General features: G+C 40.5%; 1 protein-coding gene across 2 annotated transcripts in view; it reads right to left on the bottom strand.

Moving 5' to 3' along the window:
- FBN2 (fibrillin 2) overlaps positions 1–16,707 on the bottom strand; it is a 219,170-nt gene extending 202,463 nt beyond the window's left edge. For both annotated transcript variants that reach the window (XM_081501841.1, XM_081501840.1), the window contains exons 1-5: positions 15,693–16,707; positions 14,783–14,865; positions 9,409–9,507; positions 6,235–6,330; positions 2,490–2,585 (exon numbers count right to left, since the gene is read on the bottom strand). In XM_081501841.1, the coding sequence (XP_081357967.1) occupies positions 2,490–2,585; positions 6,235–6,330; positions 9,409–9,507; positions 14,783–14,865; positions 15,693–15,946 (628 nt within the window). In that variant the 5' untranslated portion in view covers positions 15,947–16,707. The remainder of the gene's footprint in view (positions 1–2,489; positions 2,586–6,234; positions 6,331–9,408; positions 9,508–14,782; positions 14,866–15,692) is intronic.
- Between the last annotated feature and the right edge of the window lie 7,599 nt (positions 16,708–24,306).

Below are 24,306 nucleotides of genomic sequence, written 5' to 3'. Positions count from 1 at the left end.
ATCTCATGGACAGAGGAGCCTGGCAGGCTGCAGTCCATAGGGTCACAAAGAGTCGGACACGACTGAAGCAACTCCGCACGCACGCAAATTGAAAAAGACAATGTGAATCTTAAATGTGAACTGGGCACACAGGGCTATTCACTAACCTCAACATAAGTAAGTTCTTCTTTTTGTAGCTATGCAGACAATGTTTCTTGAGAAAAATTATGAACTCCACTGTCAGTGGGATTGGCTACCACACATTAAAATTATGCACTCCACCCTCAGTGGCATTAGCTATCACACATTAAAAATTCAATTAAAAATATATCTTAAGAACATTAACGTTCACAGTTGCAATCTAAGAGTGGAAACTGCTAATTCCTTCTTTGGAAGAAATGAAGTTTTAGAACTTTCATCTGAAGGTGAATACTTAAAAAGATTTTTAAGAAGCAAACCCACATTAAAAAAAAAATACTTCAGGCCAATTCATTACTTAATTTTGTAGTTCTTCTGAAAACATGCTACTGTACATGTAAAATGTATTTTAATGTCTTTATTAAGTTTCCATAAATTTAGTAAGGACTAACAAACCCAATGAATGAATAACTGTTGCAGACAGAATAATGATGTAATGCCTGGAAGCCTCTTTGTCAAAAAAACTGCCCAATTCCTTTGCCAATTAGGAATTGAATTTGAAATCTGCTTTAGGATGAAAGTACTAAAAAGTTTACATGACCTCCAAAAAAATGAACATCATCTCCACCAATTATAACTATGTTTGAAATTTTTAATTTTACTATTTTCCATTCTATGGTGTTTAAATAAACATCATCTCAGAAATTTGTTTTATTCCATTCTCAACAACTTATCACTTTATGCTAACATTTCATAATTAATTTTTCTTCCCCAAATAAAAGCATCTGGTGAAGACATTTAAATTTCTCCTAAGTATAACTATAAACTCTGTCATCTGTGGAATGTACTTCAGTCTCAAGAAATCTCAATTACCCCAGAAATAATATAAATATCTTAATGTACATATACATACAAGTGTATGTTAAAAGGCTGCATACATCTTACTTTTCAAACTTTACCATATAATTCTAATTTCTCAGCTTCTCCTTGAGCTTTAACCTGAATGCCAGGATTAAGTTTTGTCAGTGTAATGGATATAATTTGAAAAACATAAGGTTTCTTTGCAATTCAAAGCCTCTGTACATACATAAACCATCACCACTACTTATCTTAACATTTCAATGACATAACTTCATATACTCAAAGTTTCACAACAGAGAAAGCACTATACAACTTTAGATGCTATGACAAGTCCTGGAAAAGTAAATTGAGCATGTATGTAATTATGAAAGATGATGTAATACTGATTTTACTTTAAGCTTATTTTACTTTTATGGTTCAGTGGTAAATAGTTGTTTATCACATTTTATAAAATTAATCTTCTTTGATATGCCTTTTTGCAATATATGAACATTACTAATAGTTCACTTATTGCATCAACACTGGGGATTTTCAGTACTCTACAGGTAACAAGCTTTGCTGCTATTTAAATTATGATAAACCGGTTTCAAATGGGCTTGACCAACAGTTTACACAGATAAGGTGGACAAAGATGGAAACCTACCCAGCACCCATTCCTCTACCCCTTTTCTCCTGCCCACAACTTCCACTGGGTTGAGACCAAACTCCCCCTTCCAGGTGACTCTGGGAAGCTTTCATCATCTCCTGCTCCAAACATATGTCCTGATAAGTTTACATGGAACATATTAATACCATTCCTCTTATCAGGGATTGGTTAAAAAACTCAAGATTAAGCCGATCAGCATATGAAATAACTCTGAAGGCTGTTACTGGCCCATAGAGAGAGGAGAGGTTCTCTCTCTCTCTAGATGTGAACGAGAAAGCACGTTGCATTAGTTATAGCTGACAGTCATTTTACAGCCTTACAGAACTGGTGGGTAGGGCAAAACCGACACACAAAGGCAGGCAGGGCCAAGAGAAGCAGAACAACTGAATGAAAAGTCTTGATCATGTCCTACCTGAAGCCCACTGACTCTGGACATTTTGTTATGCAATGTAATACATTTCCTTGTTGGTTAGGTTCATTTATTTCAGGTTTTTGCTGGTCTTGCAACCAAGAACATATTGCATCTTTACATCCTTTTTTAACAGAGGCAGTGCTCCCAACAGTGACTCCTAATTTGAATTAACTCCAAATTATTAGAATTTGCCATCCAGTCACTCACTCAAAATTACCCCACAGCCATAGCGCCAGAGTTGGCCTTCTAAACTGAGGTTGCTCTGGTGGAAAAAACTGAGATACTTCAGCTGCTATTAGCTACATCACAAAATCTGACTATGCAAGTTACAGACATAATCAAAGAATGAAAATATTGTTTCATCAGAAGAATTTTCATTGAGTAATAAAAATATTACACATATTTACAATAAGATAGCCTTCTCCAAAGGGACGTTCTCTTTTCTCTTCTTACCTCTTTCACACTGTGGACCAGTGAATCCATAAACACAAGCACAGCGGTTAGGGCCGATACAACGTCCACCATTCTGACATCCATTTTCACAAACAGCTGCACACAAACACAGCAAGAAGCTCATTATACAGTAAAAGTCCAAGTATAATGTAGGAGTGTAGATATGTAGCCAATAATGGATCTTACCTCTAAAACATGTCACATCATGCATTTAAATAAATATATTTCATTGTATATTGAGACTAAAACCCCCACAATTCACATAAATCATATTGTTATGCAATCAGTCGGTAAGTTTTTTCTTTTCTATAAATCAGAATCACAAAAATTGGCTGACTCTGATCATACAGTCAGAATACAATGATTTAATCTTCTATTTCAGTTCTATGCACCCTACAATCTATTTTCATAGGTAAAAGGTGATTAAAATATGAAAGAAGATTGCAGACTCTACAGAACAGAGAGAGGGAGAAAACTCTCCACAGGGTATAATTTCACAGAAACAACTGTAAGTATTCGAATATTTTGATTTCTAAAGATATACTGCAAATGAGTAACACTCACCTAATGTAATTAATCAAAAGGAAAGGAATTTTCTTTAAATACTATCAAGGTGTAAGAGATGTAAATGAAAGTCACTGTCCCAGACACGCTCCCTCATTAAACATATGCTAGCCCTTAAAACATGGATCTGTCCCTGGGGAGGCAGAAGGAGGGCTTCTCTCAGGGTTTTCCAAGACACAGCTTCCAAATGCTTCTCCTAGGGGTGAAGAGGGCTGCATAAGCCTGGAGCATGTCCTGAGAGAGCTTGCTCAGTACAGATAAATGCCAGACTCACCTACACAGGTCAGACTAACACGAATTTTTTTCTATTGGTGTGGAAAACATAGGTATTATTCATAAAAATTATGTTAACAGGTAACATGGCTTTCTGTTCCTTGAAAGGAAATAGTTCTTTTAAATTTCTCAATTTTAATTTTTAATACAGCAACTATCAGCAGGTGTAACCCATTTGAACAAAAGGTCCTTGGCATCTTCAGTAACTGAAGAAAGTATCAAGAGCTTCTCTGAACAAGAAGAATGAGACAGGCCAATACAGCCATTGCTCCTATTCCTGCTCTTACATGAGAAAGTGTGCTTCCAAGAGAGGGACTGCAGGGAGGGTGTCTTCGTATCCCTTCATTTGCTATAGTATTTGATATACTGCAGATTCTCAAAATCTCCTGCAATATGTCAAAATCTCGCAGCCTTCTTCCCACTTTTTTGGGAGGTGGAACAACACAGAGAATAGATAAAGGATTTCTGCTGTGTTCAGCACATCTCAATCGTATCACCTTTCAATTCTCAGCTTCCCTGCCTGTAAAGTAGAGCTGATAGTTTGAGGATAAAATAAAATGGTGTAAAAAACAAAATGCACAGTGGCTACGCATTAAGGTATTCTACAATCTTAATTACCCTTCCTTTTTATACTGAGAAGAATCTGTATGGAAAACATGACTTGCTCTATAGCAACCAAAGTTTACACTGAAGAGTAACAGCCAAAGAAGAGAAGCAGACAATACAGATAAAAGTGTACCAAAAGGGGATAAAAGAAGCAATTTCCTTCTTTTGAATGAATTATGATGAAAGTTACTATATAAAGTAATTTTTTGGTAACAAAACAAGACAGAAACAAATGTACCTCTCAACTGGAGTTGAAAAGAAACTTGTATAAGCCTAAGTTTCCACCATGGAAAGAATGCTGACCACACAGGAAGAGAAAAAAGTATTTACACCTAGTGTGGGACAAAGCAAAAGACAGGAGAGAAAAAGAAAACTATGGAAAGAAGTATGAACTGCCTGTCATGATCTGGGGAAAAGGGAGAAGCAAGCCCTATTTCAAGATGGTCAGACTGTGAAACAGAACCCTGATCATGACTGCTGAAGCTTGAATATTTTTATTCAATAAATATTTAATGAGTACCCACTCTGTGCTTGGTAATAGAACCCTGATTGTGACTGCTGAAGTTTGAATATTTTTATTCAGTAAATATTTACTGAGCACCTACTCTGTGCTCATAAATATGACAAGTGTCTGTTTTTATCAGACTCCTGTACCACTCAACATAGGTACAAACAGTCTTACCTAAGTCAAATCTGAACTTATCATTACTTACTACTACACAAACATACTGGATATAAAAAAGATGCTAAATCAGATTTGTTGTTCAGTCTCTCAGTCATGTTCAACTCTTCGTGACCCCATGAACTGTGGCACACCAGGCTTCCCTATCCTTCACTATCTCTTGGAGTTTGTGCAGATTCATGTCCACTGAGTCAGTAATGCCATCCAACCGTCTATTCCTGTCACCCCCTTCTCCTCCTGCTCTCAATCCTTCTCAGCATCTGGGTCAAAATGTTAAAAAAAGAAAGGAAAGTCTGTTGTTTCTACACAAGACAATATGAATCTCTACTCCTGGTGCTACCTTTTTCCTTGTCTTCCAGGTCACCATGCTCTCTCAGTTTTCCTCCTGTCTCACTATCTACTCTTTCTCACTCTTTGCTGGCTTCTCCTTTCTCGTCTCCACCTCAAAATGCTGGGCAACAATCAGGGTTCCGGCTTCAGCCCACTTCTCTGCTGCACCAGCTTCCTAGTGATCTTTGTCCAGGCCCACGATGAAAATGTTAGCCGTATCAAAATTCAATCTATATACTCCCAAACTTGTATGTCTATCTCTGACCTCTCTCCTAAGGGCTGAGATCGTAGATCTTTTCACTTAGAAGTCTAGCAGACTTCTTCATCAAATCCAAAACAAAAACTCTTGACACCCCACGCTCTGAGCCCCACTCGACCCCTGTCCCACCTAATCCCCACTCAGTCTTTCGTGTATCAGAAAATGGCATCACCATTCAGCCCAGAGCTTAACTCAAGTCTTCTAGTCATCATTATGGATCTCTGCTTTTTCTTTTAGTCTCATGCATCACACCCATTCCATCAGTACACACCTCCTTCCATACATTCCACCTCCAACGAAAGCTCAATCTAAGCAAAAATCACATCCTGAGTTACTACAGCATCATCTACCAGAATCACTGTCTAGCCTCCTAACTGGCCCTTTTATTTTTTTTCTTGCTCTTTCTACAATCCACTTTCAACACAGCAGACAAAGTGGTTCTTTTTAAATGTTAATAAGGTCGTCTCACTCTACATGCTTAAACTGTACCAATAGCATCACATAATATTTAGAGTATTGTCCAAATTTCTTTCCTTGGTTTATAAGGCCTGACAACTCTGTCTCTGAACTCCCCTATTTATTGAAAAATCACTTCATAGCCCTTTACTGTGGTATTACAATAGATTTGAGTAATTAAATATACTTGAGCAAAGGACAATTTATAAACTTGGCTCTCCAGGGTTAAATCTGGGATATCCTAAAGAGGGAGAGATCACAGCAAACATTACCATTTTTTCAGACAGGCATCTACGTTTTATGGAACTAGATAAATGAAAATCAAGTAAATATTTATTGTAATATATGTCAAATTTGATAAAGCCCTAGTGATATTCAACAGCATCAATACTCTAAAACAAAAATTTTTTAAGAGCTGGAAAAAATTATCTGTTCAGCTGTAAGGTATGTCTTTTCTACATAAAAATATTTTTTAAAGGATCACAGGCTTTTCAAGACCTTAATTATGACTTGGTATGAAATACCCACTCAATCAAATTATTCGAATACGTCGAGTTTATTCTAATGTTGCTTACGTTGTCCACAGTAAGTTCCAATATATCCCTTCTGGCACTGGCAATGGTCATCTGCACAGGTCCCACCATTCATGCACCTAACACTGCACTGCTGAACTGCAAAGAACAAAAAACATAAAATTATCAACCACCAAAACCATAGTATCTGTGAGAGTTATAAAACTATAATAAATGCCCAATTAATGACAAGTGTACTCTACAGAAGCAAATGTTATGACCCAAGCATATATTTATTTGTAAGTACACAGATAAGCGTATCTGTGGCATGTTATTTAGCACGTGTTTAAAATCTACTACACTTTTAATGTTAAAGGAAGGAAATCTAAGGTGACTAGAAGTATAAGTTTTAGGATGCAGGATGCACTCAAGTATCCATTCAGAATGCCATGGCTGAATGCCAGGCACTGCCATCCATACAGTTCTTAAGCAACTGCTTCTCTTTCTCTCAAATCAAGTCTCTTAACAAGGTCTGTAGGTTCCACTGGAAAATCTATGTCAAATCCTTCTCCTTTCTGTCACCACTGATACTATGTGGGTCAGCTACCCTCATCTCTTACCTGGATTGTTGCAGTTACCTCCTGATGAGTTCCCTAGCTTATACTCTTGCCCTTTTCAAATTCCTTCTCTGCAGAGCAACTACAGTCATCTTATAATAATACAGATAGCACCGGTTGCCTGTCTTATTTAAACCCCTTTAATGTTGCATTTGGGATATAATGCAAATCTTTCCATGACCGAGGCGGCCATGTATTATCTATCTGGATTTGCCTGCTTCTCTAAGATCTTCTCTTCCCAACCTGCCTCTTTGTCATCACGTGAACCTTTTAGTTTCTCAAGTGGAGGAAAGCTGTTTTGATTTGCTACTTCATCTCCCCCTGTGAGGCTCCCTCCCCAGTTCATCCTAGTCCTTCCGAACTCAGCTTCAATGTCACGTCGTATCAGCACGATCTTGTCTAGCTCTTGTGCCTATGTTCGTCCTTGGTTCCAGGCTGTTCTTCACAGCCAAGTTTCCTTCCAAGAACTAACCACAATCTATAATGACATTGTGGTGTTTGTTTACTTGTGTTTTGTCTGTCTCTCTATAGGAATGTAAACTCTGTGACAGTGGATATCAAGCCCATCATGATAGCAAGGCATTGAGTTCAGTGCTATTTGCTGGGACCATGGCAATTGTGGAAGAAACAGACTATTGTCAGCAACAGATCAAGAGTCTCATGCCACAATTTTGGATGCCTACTACTCATTCAAGTGGAGACGTCCAGTAGGAAATGGGACACATGAATATGAAGCCCAGTGGACGGATCTACTCTAGAGATAATCATGAGTTAGCCACATATTGGTTAGTGCCTGCCCAGTCACTTAATCGTGTACGACTCTGTGGCCCCATGGACAGAGGACCTGCCAGGCTCCTCTGTCCATGAGGATTCTCCAGGCAAGAATACTGGAGTGGGTTGCCATTTCCTTCTCCAGGCATCTTCCTCACCCAAGGATCAAACCCAAGTCTCTTGCATCTCCTGCCCTGGCAGGTGGATTACCACTGCACCACCTGGGAAGGCCCATATTAGTAGTAGTTGAAGACATATATGTAAATGAGTTCACCTAGGGAGGACAGAATTTTTGGGAATACTTAACTGTGAATGTAAGGCTAATAAAGGGGATACAGAAGGGACACTAAGAAAAAATGATCAAGAAAAGGAGTGATGGGAGCCATTACTTTCATATCAGTGAAGGGAAAAGAGAGCATTTCGAGAAGATATTGATTAACAGTGCTAAATGCTTTGCAAAGTTGGCGCACCATGAGGACTAGAGAGGAGAAAAAAGTTCCTGATGGAAAAGCAGCCAGTATTACTCAAGGCCAAATGATTCAGGGATTCTCCTATTAAATTATATACCACAAACTGAAGGTCAGCCAATGATTCTTTGGCTGTCCTGCTAGAGGAATTAAAAAAATTGTAAAAAAGTTTCTCCAGGATTGGGTGTTTTGCTGAGGGTGTATTTGAGAAAACCAAGAGAAGAGAATAGTGAGATATGGGGAATGGTATCTTCTAGGCAGTCAGAGGGAAGGATAGGAAAGTAGTGGAGGAAACGGTATTTAGGGTGGTCAAGAAAGTCTTGAGGAATTCTACATAATGGGTTTTGAAAGGTTTAGACAATTACATGATATTTTAAAAGAAAATGAAACTAGAGCGTTAATCAGAAGTTTCATCATGAGACAATGACATCTGTTGTATGAATCTTGAATCTTAAATTCCTCAATCAGACAGATTATCTATTACTTTTACTTAGGGAAAATTTATAGAAAGAAATGTTAAAAACACAATAACTTCCTATTAGTTTGAGGCAGATAAAGATTTATTAATTACTGAGCAATTACATAAATAATAACTGCTTCTACTTGGCTATAAAACATTACCTTAAACACTGTCCTAAAAGATTAATCTTGGACCTTAGACCCAACAATTCCTCCTTAGGTCATGTAAAGCACAATTTTAGTTCCACTGTTACAGTGATCTTACAGAGCCGGTAGGAGTTAGTATGTGTAAAGCAAAATAAGTTAATACATGTAAAACATCTGCTCAGTACACAATGAGTATTTGTTATCATCTCAGTGCTCTTCTCCTTCCCCTTTGGTTAACCCACAAAACAGTATATGAGACACGGGAGTTAAGCAAAGGCAATAAATAAAGCTGAGGATTTGAGTCTACAGACTTGGGCATCAGAATCCCTGAATTCAAATCTATCTCATTTTGGGTGAGTTAAAACTTATGTGCGCCTCAATCTCCTCTGACAATAGGGTGATAATAGCATCTCACTGTATTCACGTGAGGCTTAATTAAATACAATGATATAGTCAAACACTTAGTACCTGTAATATGGTAAATTCTAGCTATTACAAACAATTACTTCTCACTAAATCCAGGCTCTTTTACTCAGTAGATGCATATCTTCTGGACCAGTACGAAATCGTTTTTCTTCATCACTACCCCATTAGCCCCTAGTTGTTGGTGGTAACAGCTAAGCCACCAAAGATTTTTATTCCAAAGATTAGTACTGACCTAGTTAGTACAGAAAATAATCATGGGTCCACACCCTCATTGAAAAGGATATTTACCATTTATTCAAAAGATAACTTACAGATAATACAGTAAATAAGGTCACATATGAAAAACGTACTTGATTTTGATCCACAGGTTGGTGATATTTGGCCACTGGAACAAGTACACATGTTAGGACGTGAACAAAATCCATCTCCACAACTATTTCTACAAATTGCTGTGGAAAGCACAACAGGGAAGCGCGTGAACAATAAGGTAATAAACCACCGACTACAAACCAAGGAAGCTATAGTTAAAAACAATAAAGCTAAAAAACTAGGACACAAAAATGCATGCTATATATAATGCCTAATTGCAGATATGCAACAAAAGTACCCATTGTAGACAAGTGAATGAGTCTCTTAAGCATCCTTATGACAAAGTACACACAAATGAAGCTATTTTAATTTCCATAATCTTAATTGTTCAACTCTTTATCAGTATGGGTCATCTTTTTCATTCAAGGCAGAGGGCTTATATTCAGAATTCACCATGAGAAGACAGTCTTGATCCTAGGAAGCGAGGAGAGTTGAGGAAACCCAGAGGTCCTGTGTACCCTCAGAAAACACAGCCCACTCTGTAAAGGACCTTCATAGGAGACAGAGAAAGTGAAATTGGCTGAGCTGGAGACTCCACACTCTAATGACTTGGCCAAGCCCCAGGGGTTCCATATACATTCCTTCCCGGCTGGTATCTGACCTGCCCCATCATCAATCTTTGTTCCCCTTAATAATTCTCTTTCTCCTTCCTCCAGCCGTTCTTCTCCTGTATTACCTCCACAACCTAGCCTATTCCTGCTGCTCAGAAAAGCTGCTGCGACATTTTGATGAAGGGAGAGTCAAAGCCTCCTGCAGCTGTGACCTCAAAGGTATGAGGGTCATCAGAGCAAAGAATGTTAGGCTCACTGACACAGCACATACCACAGATCCTCAAAATCCGTAGCCTTCAAATGGGAAGTCTGTCCCATACAGAGTCAGTTTCATTTAGGAGCTGATTTATCTCTATACCCACAACTGAATTCTCTCTCTGCAAAGCATTAGGCAAGTGTTTTAATGCTCCATTAATGCTCCATGAGTGGATGGATGAAGACAGGAAAAGGCGAGTATGGGAATGTCCTGAAACTAGCTGTACATATGTATGTAAATGTGTGTACCTATCTTCTGCTAGTGAGGAGTCTCACAATTTTCAAAGAGATTTGAGACCCCCTCAGTACATAATGTAAAGGGTGTGTTTTATAGAAGTAAACTAACTCAGTAATTGCTTTGCTTCTCCAAATTGCCTTTGACACCCACATAATACGGCCTGCATCTCCATTAGAACAATGAAGATGTCATAGATCATAGTATAAAAGTAAAAAACGATTTTAGGCATGAACATGGCTCCTGCCATGGAGTTGACTATTCTTAAAATGTACTGGACTTTCTGATCACCAATAACTTTCTAATGACAAAAGTTTATTAAAATACTGTTTTCTCTCAAAGCCCCCTCATTCTCAGCAAAAAGACATTTAGTTTTGTTGTTGTTCAGCTGCTAAGTCATGTCTGACTCTTTGCGATGCCATGGACTACAGCACGCCAGTCTTCCCTATCCTCCACTATCTCTTGTAGTTGCTTGAAAGACATTTAGTTTAGGCTTAGGTTATATACCAAGTGTCCCTTTCCAAGTCCTAAACCCAAAGAAAGCCTGATGGACTGGAGACTGGTATTCTTCAGACAGATCCCTACCATGGCTGCAGGTCTACCCTCTACATCTGTGAACCCGTGAAAAGCGGGATGCTTAGGCTCTTTCTCTTCACATTCATATCAAACTACAGTATATCCCATCTAAGTATTTGGCCCTACCACAATTGGCGGGAAAAAAATGAGGCCCAGAAATACCAGAGAGGGATGTAGAGAGGACCTAGGTGTTGGGATTTCAGTGATGCTGGAAGACTCAAGTCAACAGTGGAGAGTAAATGAATGGTACTATGCAAGAGGTCTGAGGTTGAGCTCCCGCTCTGCCACTGACCCACTGCAAGCTTGGAGAAAACCCACAGCTCCTCTGGGTTTAGTGCTCTCATTGGTAAAATAAAACAAAGGGATTATATTGGAATGTTCTGATGTCTCTTTAGGTCTCAAACGGTATGGTTCTGGGCCAACCCCTTTCCACTGTTTTTCCACTGATCAACATGCTCTTCATAACATAATTTCACAACAACAACAATGAAAAATTAATAAGCAAACTTTTCCATTGCTTCATGTCCTAACAAGAGTTTTTAAAAACGACAAATGGAAAGTAAGTCAATTTCATCGTTTTGGAAACAAGTATTTGGAAGTTTGGAAGTACTTCAGTGATTTTCGCAGGCCATAATTAAGAACAATAACAACAAAACACAGACTCAACTCAAAATGCATTAGGTTTCCAGTAGTTTGAGAAATATATTTTTATTTTAATATCTTCTCATGAAGCCTGGTCAAGGCCAACCAGATTAAAATTCTAGGAGTTGATCATTTTAATATTTTTTTATAAAGAAAAAATGTTGATGTTCATAAGAGGAAATTAATCTTTGGTCCTCCTTTTCTAGTTGTGTTTTACTTATTCTCTTTTTGTAAGTCCCCGCAGAGTTTTTCTTTTGCTAAATGGTGGAAAGACAGTAAATATAATAAATAATTTGTTATCATAAGAAAGTCATGGGATGAAAATTCTTTTTTTTACTGGTCTAATTTATTACCAATATTATACTAGTTTCAGGCATATAGCACAGTGGTTCAGTATTTTTGCAGATTATACTCCATTATCCATTATATTATTACAAGATAATGACTAAAATTTCCTTTGCTGTATAATATATCCTTGTTTCTTATTTCACACATAATAGTTTGTGTGTGCTAATCCCATACACTTAATTTTCCCCTTCTCCTCTTCTCCCCTTTATAACCACTGTGCTATATATGTGCGTGCATGCTCAGTGCCCAACTCCTTGCGACCCTGTGGATTGTAGCCTGCCAGGCTCTTTTGTCCATGGGATTTTACAGGCAAGAATACTGGAAAGGGTTGCCATTTCCTACTTCAGAGGATCATCCCTATCCAGGGATCAAACCTGCCATCTCCTGCACTGAAAGCAGATTCTTTACCACTGAGTTACCAGGGAAGCCAACCATGTTTTCTGTATCTGTGAGTCTGTTTTTATTTTGCACATACTTTTATTTGTATTATTTTTTCTATTCTACATGTAAATGATGTCATATAGTATTTGTCTTTTTACATCTGACATTTTACAAAGCATAATATTTTGTAGGCCCATTCACATTGCTGCAAATGGCAGAATTTCACAGAATGAAAATTCCTAATTTTGACTTTATGATGTTTTCAATTCAGTTATTATCTCTATATACTTTAGTTTTCAATATCAAAATAATTGAACTACTGAATTCAATGTAAAATATTATGTTAAAATTTAGATGAGACCCACCCAACAGAATATAAGTCCGTTACATTCCCCGTCTCTTTTGCACACTGTTTTAGTCTTGGGTATTTGAATTACCATTTAAATGTGCTAATAAATGTTTTTGTAGATATCTCTTGACACAAGTACTATAAATGTTTCTTGGAGATATAAAGATCATTTCAAAGTTCTGTTTTTATAGAGTTATGGTACTTGTATATTCCAATGTATTTCATAAGCATCCAAATAGAAATGAGGGCTACAATATTCACTGTTACTTCGAGATTTCCAAAGCTGATCTTCTAAACAGTTAGAGGGCACAATATTACTCAAAGACCAAAAGTATTTAAAGCTGACACTCAGAGGACCATATACATATACATATATATATATACACATTTTTTTTCCGACTGCAAATATTCTAGAAGGCTCTGTTCTCTGGAATTCCCATTCCACACTGATCCAATAAAATCTGACTTTACAGATTTTCAACACGTACCATAAACCAATCCTTTCTCCTCGGCTGCTTTCCAACTCAATAATGGCAGCCACATTCATTACATTTAGTGAGTCAGACTTTCCACAGTGCCTAAGTCACTCCTGGCTAGTATGGCAGGTGTGTGATGAGTGACGTTAGCTGTTTCAGGATTCTAGGAGCCACATAAGTTTAAAGCAGGCACGGTAACGCCCTACTGATCTGAAAAAGTAAATGCACCCTCCACAAATGCCTCCCGTATATGACTTCTGTGCTGGAGAGGGAAAAGAATCCAATACGCTCCCATTCCTTTTAATGAAAGGAAAAGTTTATAAGCAGAGGGTTTATTTAATGTATTTATGAATCACCCTAAAGAGCACAGTTGTTCTTATTTTTGCCTCATTACCGGATATTGTGAGACTTTTAGGGTAGAAAAAATAAGAAGCTAATACTCACAACGCTTAAGATGTCATGCCTTTTAAAAAACTGCACAGAAATAACATTAAGGGTCTATCTGAACCCACAAAACCAATAACTATAGAGTCAGAGGTGCCACTACATCCTTATTATCCCTTGGTTAGTGTGGCTTGCCCTTTTTCTCTGTTCATATGGCATCATTATCTTCTCCCTGGAAAACATCGAGGTCAATCTAAAGTCAAGACTGGCTCTAAATAAACGTGCTGTCTACCATACCTGGGTCTCCTCCCAACAAGACAAATGTGGCTGTGCTATATAAATACACAAGAAAAGGCCAGTCACACTTTAACTCACAATTTCACAGACATGTGAAATAAGACATCCCAGAGTCCACCACAGTGAAGCTGATAACTAATGACTTCTCCAATTAAAACTTGGAGAACACTTTGGAAACGGAATAAAATAATCAAAACGTCAAAGGTCAGACATGCAAAACTTCTGAAGTTCTAAGGCTCACACTTTGGAAATCTACAGTACTTTATGATCTGGGGTCTGAAAATCCTAAATGTAAATGTCTTAAAAGTCAAGCCATGTGGAAGAGTCTCTCTTTTAAAACTTCTGTTAACCTGGGTCAACGCCAAATCTCTGAGAGGGCTCCTTTCCTATCTATGTTACGTGGCTGCTGAGATGAAACCAGAGATAAGTGGTTTTGTACCAAGGCCTAAGAAAGCCTGATCTTCAGAAGGTTTAAACCTCCTGCAGAGTCAAAAGGCAGGTCATTTACATAATCACCTTGTGGTCTTATCTGAGAACTTTCAGGAAAAAGTGGTTTGGGGTTATCTGGGGAATTGCTGTTCTCTCCCTTGAGTCTGTATTAATAGACACAGAAAGATAAAACTTTCAAGTTATCTCTGAAACCTTTATCATTATTGCCCTTCAACAGTCTAGAAGTGAAGTCTAAACGGATGTACACCGGCTGCTTCTTCCCCACCATTCAAATGGGGTCACCCCTAATCATTACTAGTGGCCGCCGGATTATAAACGCAACTGTGTGTCCAAACCACTGAATGCAAAAGGTCCACCCTGGGATGGGGCCGAGCCGGCCGCCCCAAGCTGCGATCCCAGCCTAGCACTCACGGACAATGCACTGGTTTCCTCCAGGGAGCGTCTTCCATCCCGGGCAGCAGTAGGAGTGGAACCTGGATCCGCATACGTTGGGCCTGCAAGAGACAAGTGAAGTCACACACACTTAAAGAGGGATGCGGTAATACATTAGAGGTTTTCCTAAGCTTTAGGGACGACCAAAAAGACACGTCAAACTCCTGGGGCTCGGGGCTCAGAGGTGGAAGTAAATGGGCTAGACACTGAAATGGGGAAGGATCAGAAACGTCTGAACACTGCCTTTCATCTACCCTCTGGTGCTGCTCTTTAAAAAAAGCGAAAAGAAACAGGGAAACATATAATTTGCTACCCATCTAGCCTCCGGATGTAGAGAACAAAGGGAACACTCCGTTTCAAAAATCCTTGCCCCCGTCCCCAAATCCATCCCTCCTTGATCGACTGTTACTTTGGCCCCGACGTGTCAAGGATGGCGTGTCAGAAGGTGGAGCGCTGGGCCTGATGATTAGACGGAGCTGTAAGCAAGCCTCGCACACGTCCTCAAACAAAAGGCTTGGAGCTGCGCCCCCGACGGTGGGGAGCAGGCAGGCTCCACCGGCCCCCGCGCAGCGCGGGGCGGACTCAGGCGCGCCTCCAGCCAGACATTCGGGACTTGTTCCCGCACAGCTGGCTCCGCAGGCGCTCAGCGATCCTCACCCAAAGGCCTCCAACTCACCCGCCGACAAACCCCCGAGGGAGGGTTTTTTTTTTTTTTTTTTTTGCCGGCAAGAGGAAGAGGAGGAGGTGCTTCTTGGACTCTTCGGGGTCTACTGGTGGAAGGGAGCCTCGGCTCTAGCCACGGAACTAGGTTCTGGGAGGGAGTGGGATGGAAAGCTGCCAAGCCGAGGTCCCCCTCGCCCGCCCGCCCCCGCGTCGCCTGTCCACCTACCCTCGGAGCACGTCCTGCTGTCCTCGCCTGCGGACGCGGCTAGCCGCCGCGACGCCCTCCTCCCGGTACTCAGGCACCGCGAACCCGCCTTCAGAGCCCACCGCTGCGGGCCGGACCTGTTGCGGTGGCGGCTGGGGCCGGGACGCCTTGGGCGGCGGGGGCTGGGGCTGGCCGACCGTGCACTGCGCCCAAAGCGCCACGCAGCCCAGCCACACGAAGTAAGGCTGGGGACACAGCCGCCGCCGTCTCCCCATCGCGCGCGCTAGGGGCGCGCGGACCTTGGTCCGCTGAGAGGGAGCGCTCAAAGAAAATCTCCACAGCCCGAAAAAAGTCAGGTCTAACAAGCCCTTCGTCGGCTCCGGAGACTCGCGTGTGTTCGGGCTCCCTGCTCTAGCGGGAGCCCGGGACCCAGCGCCGGCCCCCTGGCTGCCAGCGGGGTGCGGGTTCTAGCGCAGCGGGCGGCGAGGCGCGGCGGCAGAGCGGCCGGCAGCCCCGCGCGGTCCACGTTGCATCCCCCGGGCCGCTGCCCCGAGCGACTCCAGGACCGCCAGCGGGTGGGGGCGGGAAATTACAAAAGTAACCCGAGCAGCCGCGGCGTAAAGTTACAAAGAAAGCGGACCTCAAAAGGAAAAAAAAAAGGCCTGAACGCAGCGACTCTGCGGATTCCCGTGCGCTCCGGGCACAGATCTTGGAAAGCTGCAAAAGTCACCAGAAAGAAGCCAGAAAGCAAACAAAAGTCGACCCCCCAAACAAGAGGAGAGTCCTCTCGGGGCTCTCCCGGAGTCCCCCGGGACAGCGACGCGCCGGCGGCGGCTAAAGAGCCGGGCGGAGGTGCGCGGGGCCGGGGCGAGCCGCCGGTGAGAGGGAGGGCGGGAGACTGGACGCCGGCGAAGATGCGGCGGGCGAGGGCGCGGCGCGGGGGTTTTGAGGCCCGGCGGGGCGCTGGGCGGGCAGGCGGGCGGCGGCTGTCAGTGGGGGCTGGAGCGCCGCCGTCCACACGTGGGGCGCAGCCCTGACCGAGGGGCTGGCGCAGAGTGGGCGGAGACAGAGTAAGGGGGCGACCGGGTGGGGAGGAACAAGGGGAGCCAGGGGCTGGGGGAGGGGAAGAGGAAGGAAGGGGGAGGGGAAGGGAGAGGACTGAGATTGGGGAGAGGGAGTGGGGGGCGAGCCGGAGAGGCAGGTCAGGGTTTGGAAAGGGGGCTTGGAAAGAGAGATTGGCGAGCTTGGGTGCGAGAGGAAATGAGCGGGGGATGGGGGCGAGGTTAGGGCGAGGAGAGAAGTGGGAAAGGGGAGGGAGGGCCGGGGGGCCCGGGAGGAGGGGGCGAGGCGCTAGTCGGCTTTGCTTCCCGTCCCCCTCAATTGGCCGCTAGCTCTGTTTTGACTGCCTGTACAAAGCGAGCAGACGACGGGGGAGGGGGCGGTTAGGGACCGGATTTGGGAAAGAAGGCAGCAGCCCCTTCCCTCCTCCGCCGCCCTCGCCGGGCCACGGACCAGGACGAGGGTTTCTAAATGCGCCTGGCTTGGCTAGACCCGCAGCTGAACTTCCCCGCCGGGCAGAGGCCACAAGGTTGAGGATGAGAACGGGTCCTCCTTTAGACACCCGGACCCAGGCCCGGGGTTGAAGGAGTCTCAGTCAAGCAGGAATAGACTCGCGAGGGAGTTGGCTGCAATCTCAATCCGAGGAGGAGGCCGAGCTCTCCCCATCGCCCTCCTACTCCCACCTCCCCACCGGGAGCGGCGTCAGTCTGCGGAACCCGCAGAGGGGCTGGGCGTTTCCGGATTGAAAGGCGCCCTCCGCCTCCAAGAGGGAGCTCAAGCAGCCGCGGGGGACCTCAGCAGCTTGCAGGCGCCGCGGTCCTGGGGAGTCCGTGCCAGGGGTGTGCTCCGGTTGAGCCCTGCCAGGGCTCTGCGTGAGTTTGCAGCCAGAGACAAGTTAGAGCCCCTGAAATGTGTTTAGGGCGAACAGGCATGGTGGGTAAATGAGTCTTGGGGCATATCCCTGGTTCCCGGTTTGGACTCTTGATTAATGATTAAACTCTAACAATTGATGCATCCAGACTGGCTGGCCACTTGCCCTCTGGACCTGTAGATCTGCCTCTATGCTCACCCGATTTTGGGGTCTTCCTTTGTGGCTCTGCTTTCATGATATTTATGTGACGCCCCAGTCGTCTGTCAACATTTCATAATTAAAAATCAAACATTCCTGAAAACTGGGACTGGCCGTCCAAGTATGGTTTAGGAAACAGTACGAGAGTGCAAAGTCTGGATTATTCAGGCCTAGAGAAACTTACTTTAAAGATTTTTGTACCTAAAAAAAAATTTTTTTCTGGCCCAAATTGCCCAGATGTACTATTTGGCAGCCAAAATTCCCTAAGAACTGGCATAACCCCCTCCTTTTTTCCCCCAGTGTAGTCAGGCAAAGAGTTTTAAGGTAGTATCCCTTCTTACAATGTTCTCATAAGGCATAAGAAAAAGTAGAGGCAACATCAATCTATTCAAATACAAAGAACTTAAAGACAGCAATAGAGGATTCATCATGCGCCATCCTTCAAACAAATTCATTTTAACTAAAAGAACTAAAGTATCTCTTGGGTTACAGCAGTTTTAATCATACTTGCTAAACATTTAACCTCGTTAAATGGGTTTCTACTTAATACTTAAATAGTTCTGTGGTTTATTTGTGTCTATCATATCAAGTCCAAATGTTCTAAAATTGCATATGCATTTATTCTTGGACTTGCCAATTCCACATTTAGAAATGTATTTAAAAGATAAATGCAAAAAATGAAATGGTGAATGCTGTAGTCTGTTCATTGAAACACTATTTATAATGGCAAAAGATTAGAAATACAAAGTTCCCATCCATAAGGAACTGGTTGAATATAGTTTAATCTATTCAGTAGAATACTATACAGCTGTAAAAAATGAATGAGGATCACTCTATACGCCTATGAGTGACCCCTAAAAGATACAATCCAACAAAAAACAAACAAAAGTGCAGATTGACTAGGCAAATCAATTGAGACAAAAAGAATAATAAAGGTTACCAAGGACAGGTGGGAGAAGGGAATGAGGAATCATTATTTAATAGGTATAGAGTTTCCATATAAGATGATGACAATGTTCTGAAAATTAATAATGTGATAATGATTGCACAACATTGTGAATGTACTTAATGCCACTGAATTGTATACTTAAATATGGCTAAAGTAAATTTAATATGTATACTTTACTACAATAAAAAATTTTAATGTCAGGTGCAGGGTATTGCATACTGTTTGCTACCTTTTGAGGGTACACATGTGCATGTATGTATGTGTGCATTTTTTATAAAATAGAAGTAAACACCAAATCTAATAAAATTAGTTATCTTAGAGAAGGAACAGGATATGAAGTATTAAATAATGGTGGAACCTAGATCTTTCCAATATGCCTTGTTTGGAGCCATGTATATATTTTATTAGTGGCATAATGTGATTCTCCACAAAAATAGGGAGAATACTTATTTAAAGTTACATTTAAACACAATGTTTGAACTGTACATCTTCAGGAAGATATAACCTAAGGATGAAATGAGCACAAAGAAGTCTGAAATTCTATTTCGTAATGGTAATGTGAGAGAGAAAGATTGAAAAGGGGAAAAGAGAAAGATGGAGAAAGATATTAGCATGATTTCAGCAAAATAGAAAAGAAATTAAATATAAAAGTAAAAACGCTAGGTTAAATTTAGTTAAAATGTCAATATATATAATCAGAACTTACCTTTATCATTCAAAAATACGCATTTCCTGGTCCCATGCATTGAAAGACCTGTAGTGACAACCCAATAACAATAAATACCTATTGTGCCCAGATCGTGGTCCCTAAGTACCATTTCCCAGTAAAAGGAATGAGGGTTTCTTGAGTAGGTGGCTAATTTCAGGTCTGGGGCAAGAACCATGTAAAATGAATCTGAACTATCTATTTTGTCATATTTGAAACCAAGGAAATTACAAACAATTTAGGGTCATGTTGAAAGGAAACTGGACCTAACTTGAAAAAGATTCCACTGACCAAAGGTGGGAAAACCTGAATATCAAAAAGAAAAATGACTGCAAAGGACTGAAACATATGAGACATATAAATGTTCAAGAATTACAAGTGATACTCCAAACAAAAGCTAACTGGTCACTTTGGAGATTGTTAGAGAACAGCTTATTCTAGAAACATCGATCAATAAAATAATGAAGCACTTATTCTGCCTTTGCTGGATAGTCTTAAGAGAGAATTTCTTTTAAAAAAATTATAGTTGTAAACACAGGCATGATAGAATTTTTTAAAAATCACAACTTTGCAAACTTTAATGAAATAGTAATCCAGGCAACAGTTATTAATGTTTGCTAAAACTGTTAAGTCAGGGTTCTCAACTGGGGGCCATTTTCTCTCTGGGATACATTTGGCAATATCTGGAGACATTTTTTATTGTCTCATATACTAATAAGATGGTGTGTACGGGGCAAGAGTGTTAAGAGTACCTGGGACCCCACTAAATATCCTATAGTTTTTAGGACAGTTCCCCATAACAAAGTATTCTCTGGTCCAAAATAGCAACTTATTTGAGAACCCTTGCATTAGATGAACAGTCAGTGGGGAACTTTGTAATGAATAATTCAAGCTATTACCCCCAGAACCTACTGATTATTGCCAATTTTTGAAAATTATGATAATCAGACATTATGTGTCTGCTTAAGTGGTACAAGTGGAGGCACACACAACTGCCTATGGGATATCTTTGTAAAAAACGACTGAACCTAAATGGAATCATAACTTTATATTTAACTACCAGTTTCTAGGCTTACCTTGCAGCTCAGCCGGTAAAGAATCCGCCTGCAATGCGGGCGACCTGAGTTCAAGCTCTGTGTTTGAAAGATCCTCTGGAGAAGGGAAAGGTTAGCCACTCCAGTATTCTGGCCTGGAGAATTCCATGGACTGTATAGACCATGCGGTCTAGGCAGAGTCGGACACGACTAAGCGACTTTTACTTTCAGTTTCACCAGTTTCTAAGAACTATGGAGGATATAGTAAAGCACATTAAATGATACCTCAAGAATGTAGTCAACCAGGTCTAGAATGTAGGGAATACCACAGGACCTTTTTTTTTTTTTTCCAAATAAATGACATGAGTAGAGAAAAGGGAGGGGAACTCTTTCGATCCAACAATTGCACCTTATCTGGGTTAGTTATTTGAACACAGGTGTAAAATGAGATTTTGAGGCAATCTGCAGAGGTCTGGTTGAAAGTTGATTATTAGCTAGTATATTTTCAATTATTTTTAATTTTAGGAAGTGTGAAAATGATATCATGGCTATATTTTTAAATAATGTTTTCCAATACTGACTAAATTCTTTATGGGTGAAATGATATGATCTGGGATTTGACTTAAATACTACAGGAAAAAGATGAAGTAGATCAACTTTCTTCGATTCCTTTTGCTAAGTATACTTAGCTGAACATACTAGACACTATGTATAGAAAAAAGAATAAGGGGACTCTGAATGGTGTAGAGAAAATGGCAGACTGGCCAGGGACCTGAGTCACAACATAGAAATGAGTCCCTTGAGGTTTTTTGTTTGTTTGTTTGTTTGTTTTTTGCTTCATACATTGTGGACTGAGTGCCAGAATAGGTGGCAACCTGGAAATACCAACTGGCACAAACTCCACAAAAGCCTCCAAAAAAACCCTGCAGTCTTTAACCAAAGGACAGGAAACGGGCAACAGAACAGGACAGCCAACAGAAAACTTGTAGAGGATAACACTGCTCTGTAAGAAGCCATCATCACAGAAAAAAAAATGCAGTCACCCCCAACCAGCAAAGGCCAAGTGAAGACGTTAAATTTTCATCCTTGCCAGGCTGTAACAAGGTGTCCCTCCTCAGAGTAAGAGAGAAGGTGTCAGAGAAATGTCAGAGAAGAATGTCAGACAAGGCCAGACAATGTCAGTAATGGACCGCTGCATCCCCCATGGAGCCACCCCCATAGTGCCAGTGGAGAACCTGGACTTCCGCTGCCACCTCACAGTAATGAAGTGCCCCTTCTGCTGGGATGGTATGAGAGGAGCCCTAGGAGAGAGTTAGGACTCCTATCATTGCCCATCCCCATGGGAAGCTAAGGGAAGCTACATGGGGAGCAATAATGAAGCATGTCTCTCCCTCCCAGCCAGGGTGGTATAGCAATTTTAGCGGGAAGCTAGTACTCCCACCCCTGCTCAACAGTAACAAAATGCTCCTCACACCTCAATTGTGTAAACAGAGACAGAATGTGAACTATTACTGTCATCTAGTAGTAACGAGGCAACACCCTTCTCTCTTCACCCCCAAACCCATGCAGTGTCAGAAGAGGCTGCTAAGACATGACTTACACAGGATCCAAAGTCTCGTAACACCCAAAATGCCCAGGATTTGTGAGAAAATTATTCCTCATACCAAGAACCAGGAAAGTCTCAATGTCAATGAGAAAAGCAAAGTAATACTCACCAACACTGAAATGATGCAGGTGTTAGAATTATTGGACCATGCCTTTAAAGCAGACATGATAAAAGTATTTCAAAGAGTATCTGTGAACATACTTGAAACAAAAGAAAAAGAAAAGAAAGAAAGTCTCAACAAAGTAATAGAAGATATAATCAAAAACTAACTGGAAATTTTAGAAGTAAAAAATACAGTAATTAAAATTTAAAAGCTTGATACATGGATTTGACAGAAAAATGGAGAGGACAGAAGAATCAAGGAACTTGAAGATGGAATAATAGAAATTACCCAAACTGAACAAAAAGAGAAACTAGATTAAAAAACCAAACAACCAGAGTTGCAGGGACCTGTGAGACTATAACAAAAATATTTAACATTTACTAATCAGAATCTCAAAGAGAAGGAGTGCTGCTAAAAAAAAAAAAAAAAAAAAAAAAAACTACTTGAAGAAACAATGACTGAATATTTGCCAAATTTAGCAGAAGACATAAACATACAGATTCAAGAGACTGACTGAATCTCAAACACTATAAACTCAAAGGAATTCACACTGAAATTCCTCATAGACAAACTTATGAAAATTAAAGACAAAGCAGCAGGAGAAATGACACCATACTCAGAGAAGAAAACAATTGAAATGACTGCAGATTACTCATTAGAAACCATGGAGGCAAGAAGGAAGTGACACACTTTTCTCAAGTGCTGAAAAAAAGTTGTCAGTGCAGAATTCTATCCCCAGTGACAGTATTTTTCAGAAAGGAAAGGGGAATCAAGATGTCAGAGGAAGGAAACAAAAAGGAGTTATCTCCAGCAGAGAGAGGATGTCCCCTCTTACCACTCCTGTTCAGTATTGTACTGGAATAAGATAAGAGAAGGAAATGAAAGCTATACAAATAGGGAAGGGAGAAATAAAGCTGTCCTTAGCTGCAGATGATATAACTGTCTATCTAGAAGATTCCAAAGAACCAACAAAAAATTCCTGGAACTAACACATAATTATAGTTTGCAGGATACAAGTTTGCAGGATATAAGGTCAATATAGACAAATTGATTTGCTTTCCTATATATCAATAAACTATTGTCAAAAAAATAGATATACATATAACAAAATATGTACAAGATCTATACATGTGAGGGAAACACAATTCTGAAGAAAGAAAAGAAGGTCTAAATAAATGGAGAGATATTGTTTGTTTATGGATAAAAAGACTCAATATTGTTAAGATGTCAGTTCTTCTCGACTTGATTTACAGATTCAATACAATGCCAATTAAAACACCAGCAAGTTATTTCATAGATATGGACAAGCTGATTTGAAACATTATATGAAGAAGGAAAGGACCCAGAATATCCTAAATAATATTGAAGAATAGAGGATTCACACTATCCGACTTTAAGAATTAACTACTGTAATCAAGACAGTATGGTTATTGGATACATGAGTGTTTATTATATTTCTCTCTCTAATTTTGTGTATATTTGAAGGTTTTCATAATGAAAAGATATTTTAAAATACTACAGACTTACTCCTTAGAACCTTTTTCATCTGCCCTTATCTCCATGTTTTCTCCCTTCCCCTAATAAATAAAACTTTATCCACACTCCAGGTCTTATCACTTTTCCTCATTTTCTATTTCTTAAATACAGAAATTTCCGCTTTAATCATTATTATCTTATTCCTTATGTTTTCCTTCAAAAAAATACATGATTTAATTCTGTAATCCTTACTCAGATTTTTTTAGTCCAATGCTTAATGTGCTTATTTAGACTCCTTTTTAATAGCATAAATGTGTAAAACCATGCGGTCTCAACTTCAGGTAATCCCTAAATTTTTTGTATTATCTGTATTTTATAAATTTTCCTCATTTTTCATTCTGAATTTGAAGTGTTTAAAATAAAGGCATACAATTTTCTGTGGCAAGAGTTTTTTTTCTATTTATGATTACTAATTTCTAGTTTTATTTTAGTATATTCATGGATCATGGTCTCTTCTTCATGTATTTGGGTATGTATTTGGAAATCATCTGTGTTCTTTATACAGCTCTGGTTTTGAAAATTTTCCTTGAAAAGAAATGTTAAATTTTCCAAGAGAAGAAGATATATAATCTT

This window comes from Giraffa tippelskirchi, chromosome 6, assembly GCF_054371585.1.
Source record: "Giraffa tippelskirchi isolate mGirTip1 chromosome 6, T2T-mGirTip1v1.2.pri, whole genome shotgun sequence".
NCBI lineage: Eukaryota > Metazoa > Chordata > Mammalia > Artiodactyla > Giraffidae > Giraffa > Giraffa tippelskirchi.
This window is presented reverse-complemented; position numbering and strand designations above follow the sequence as displayed.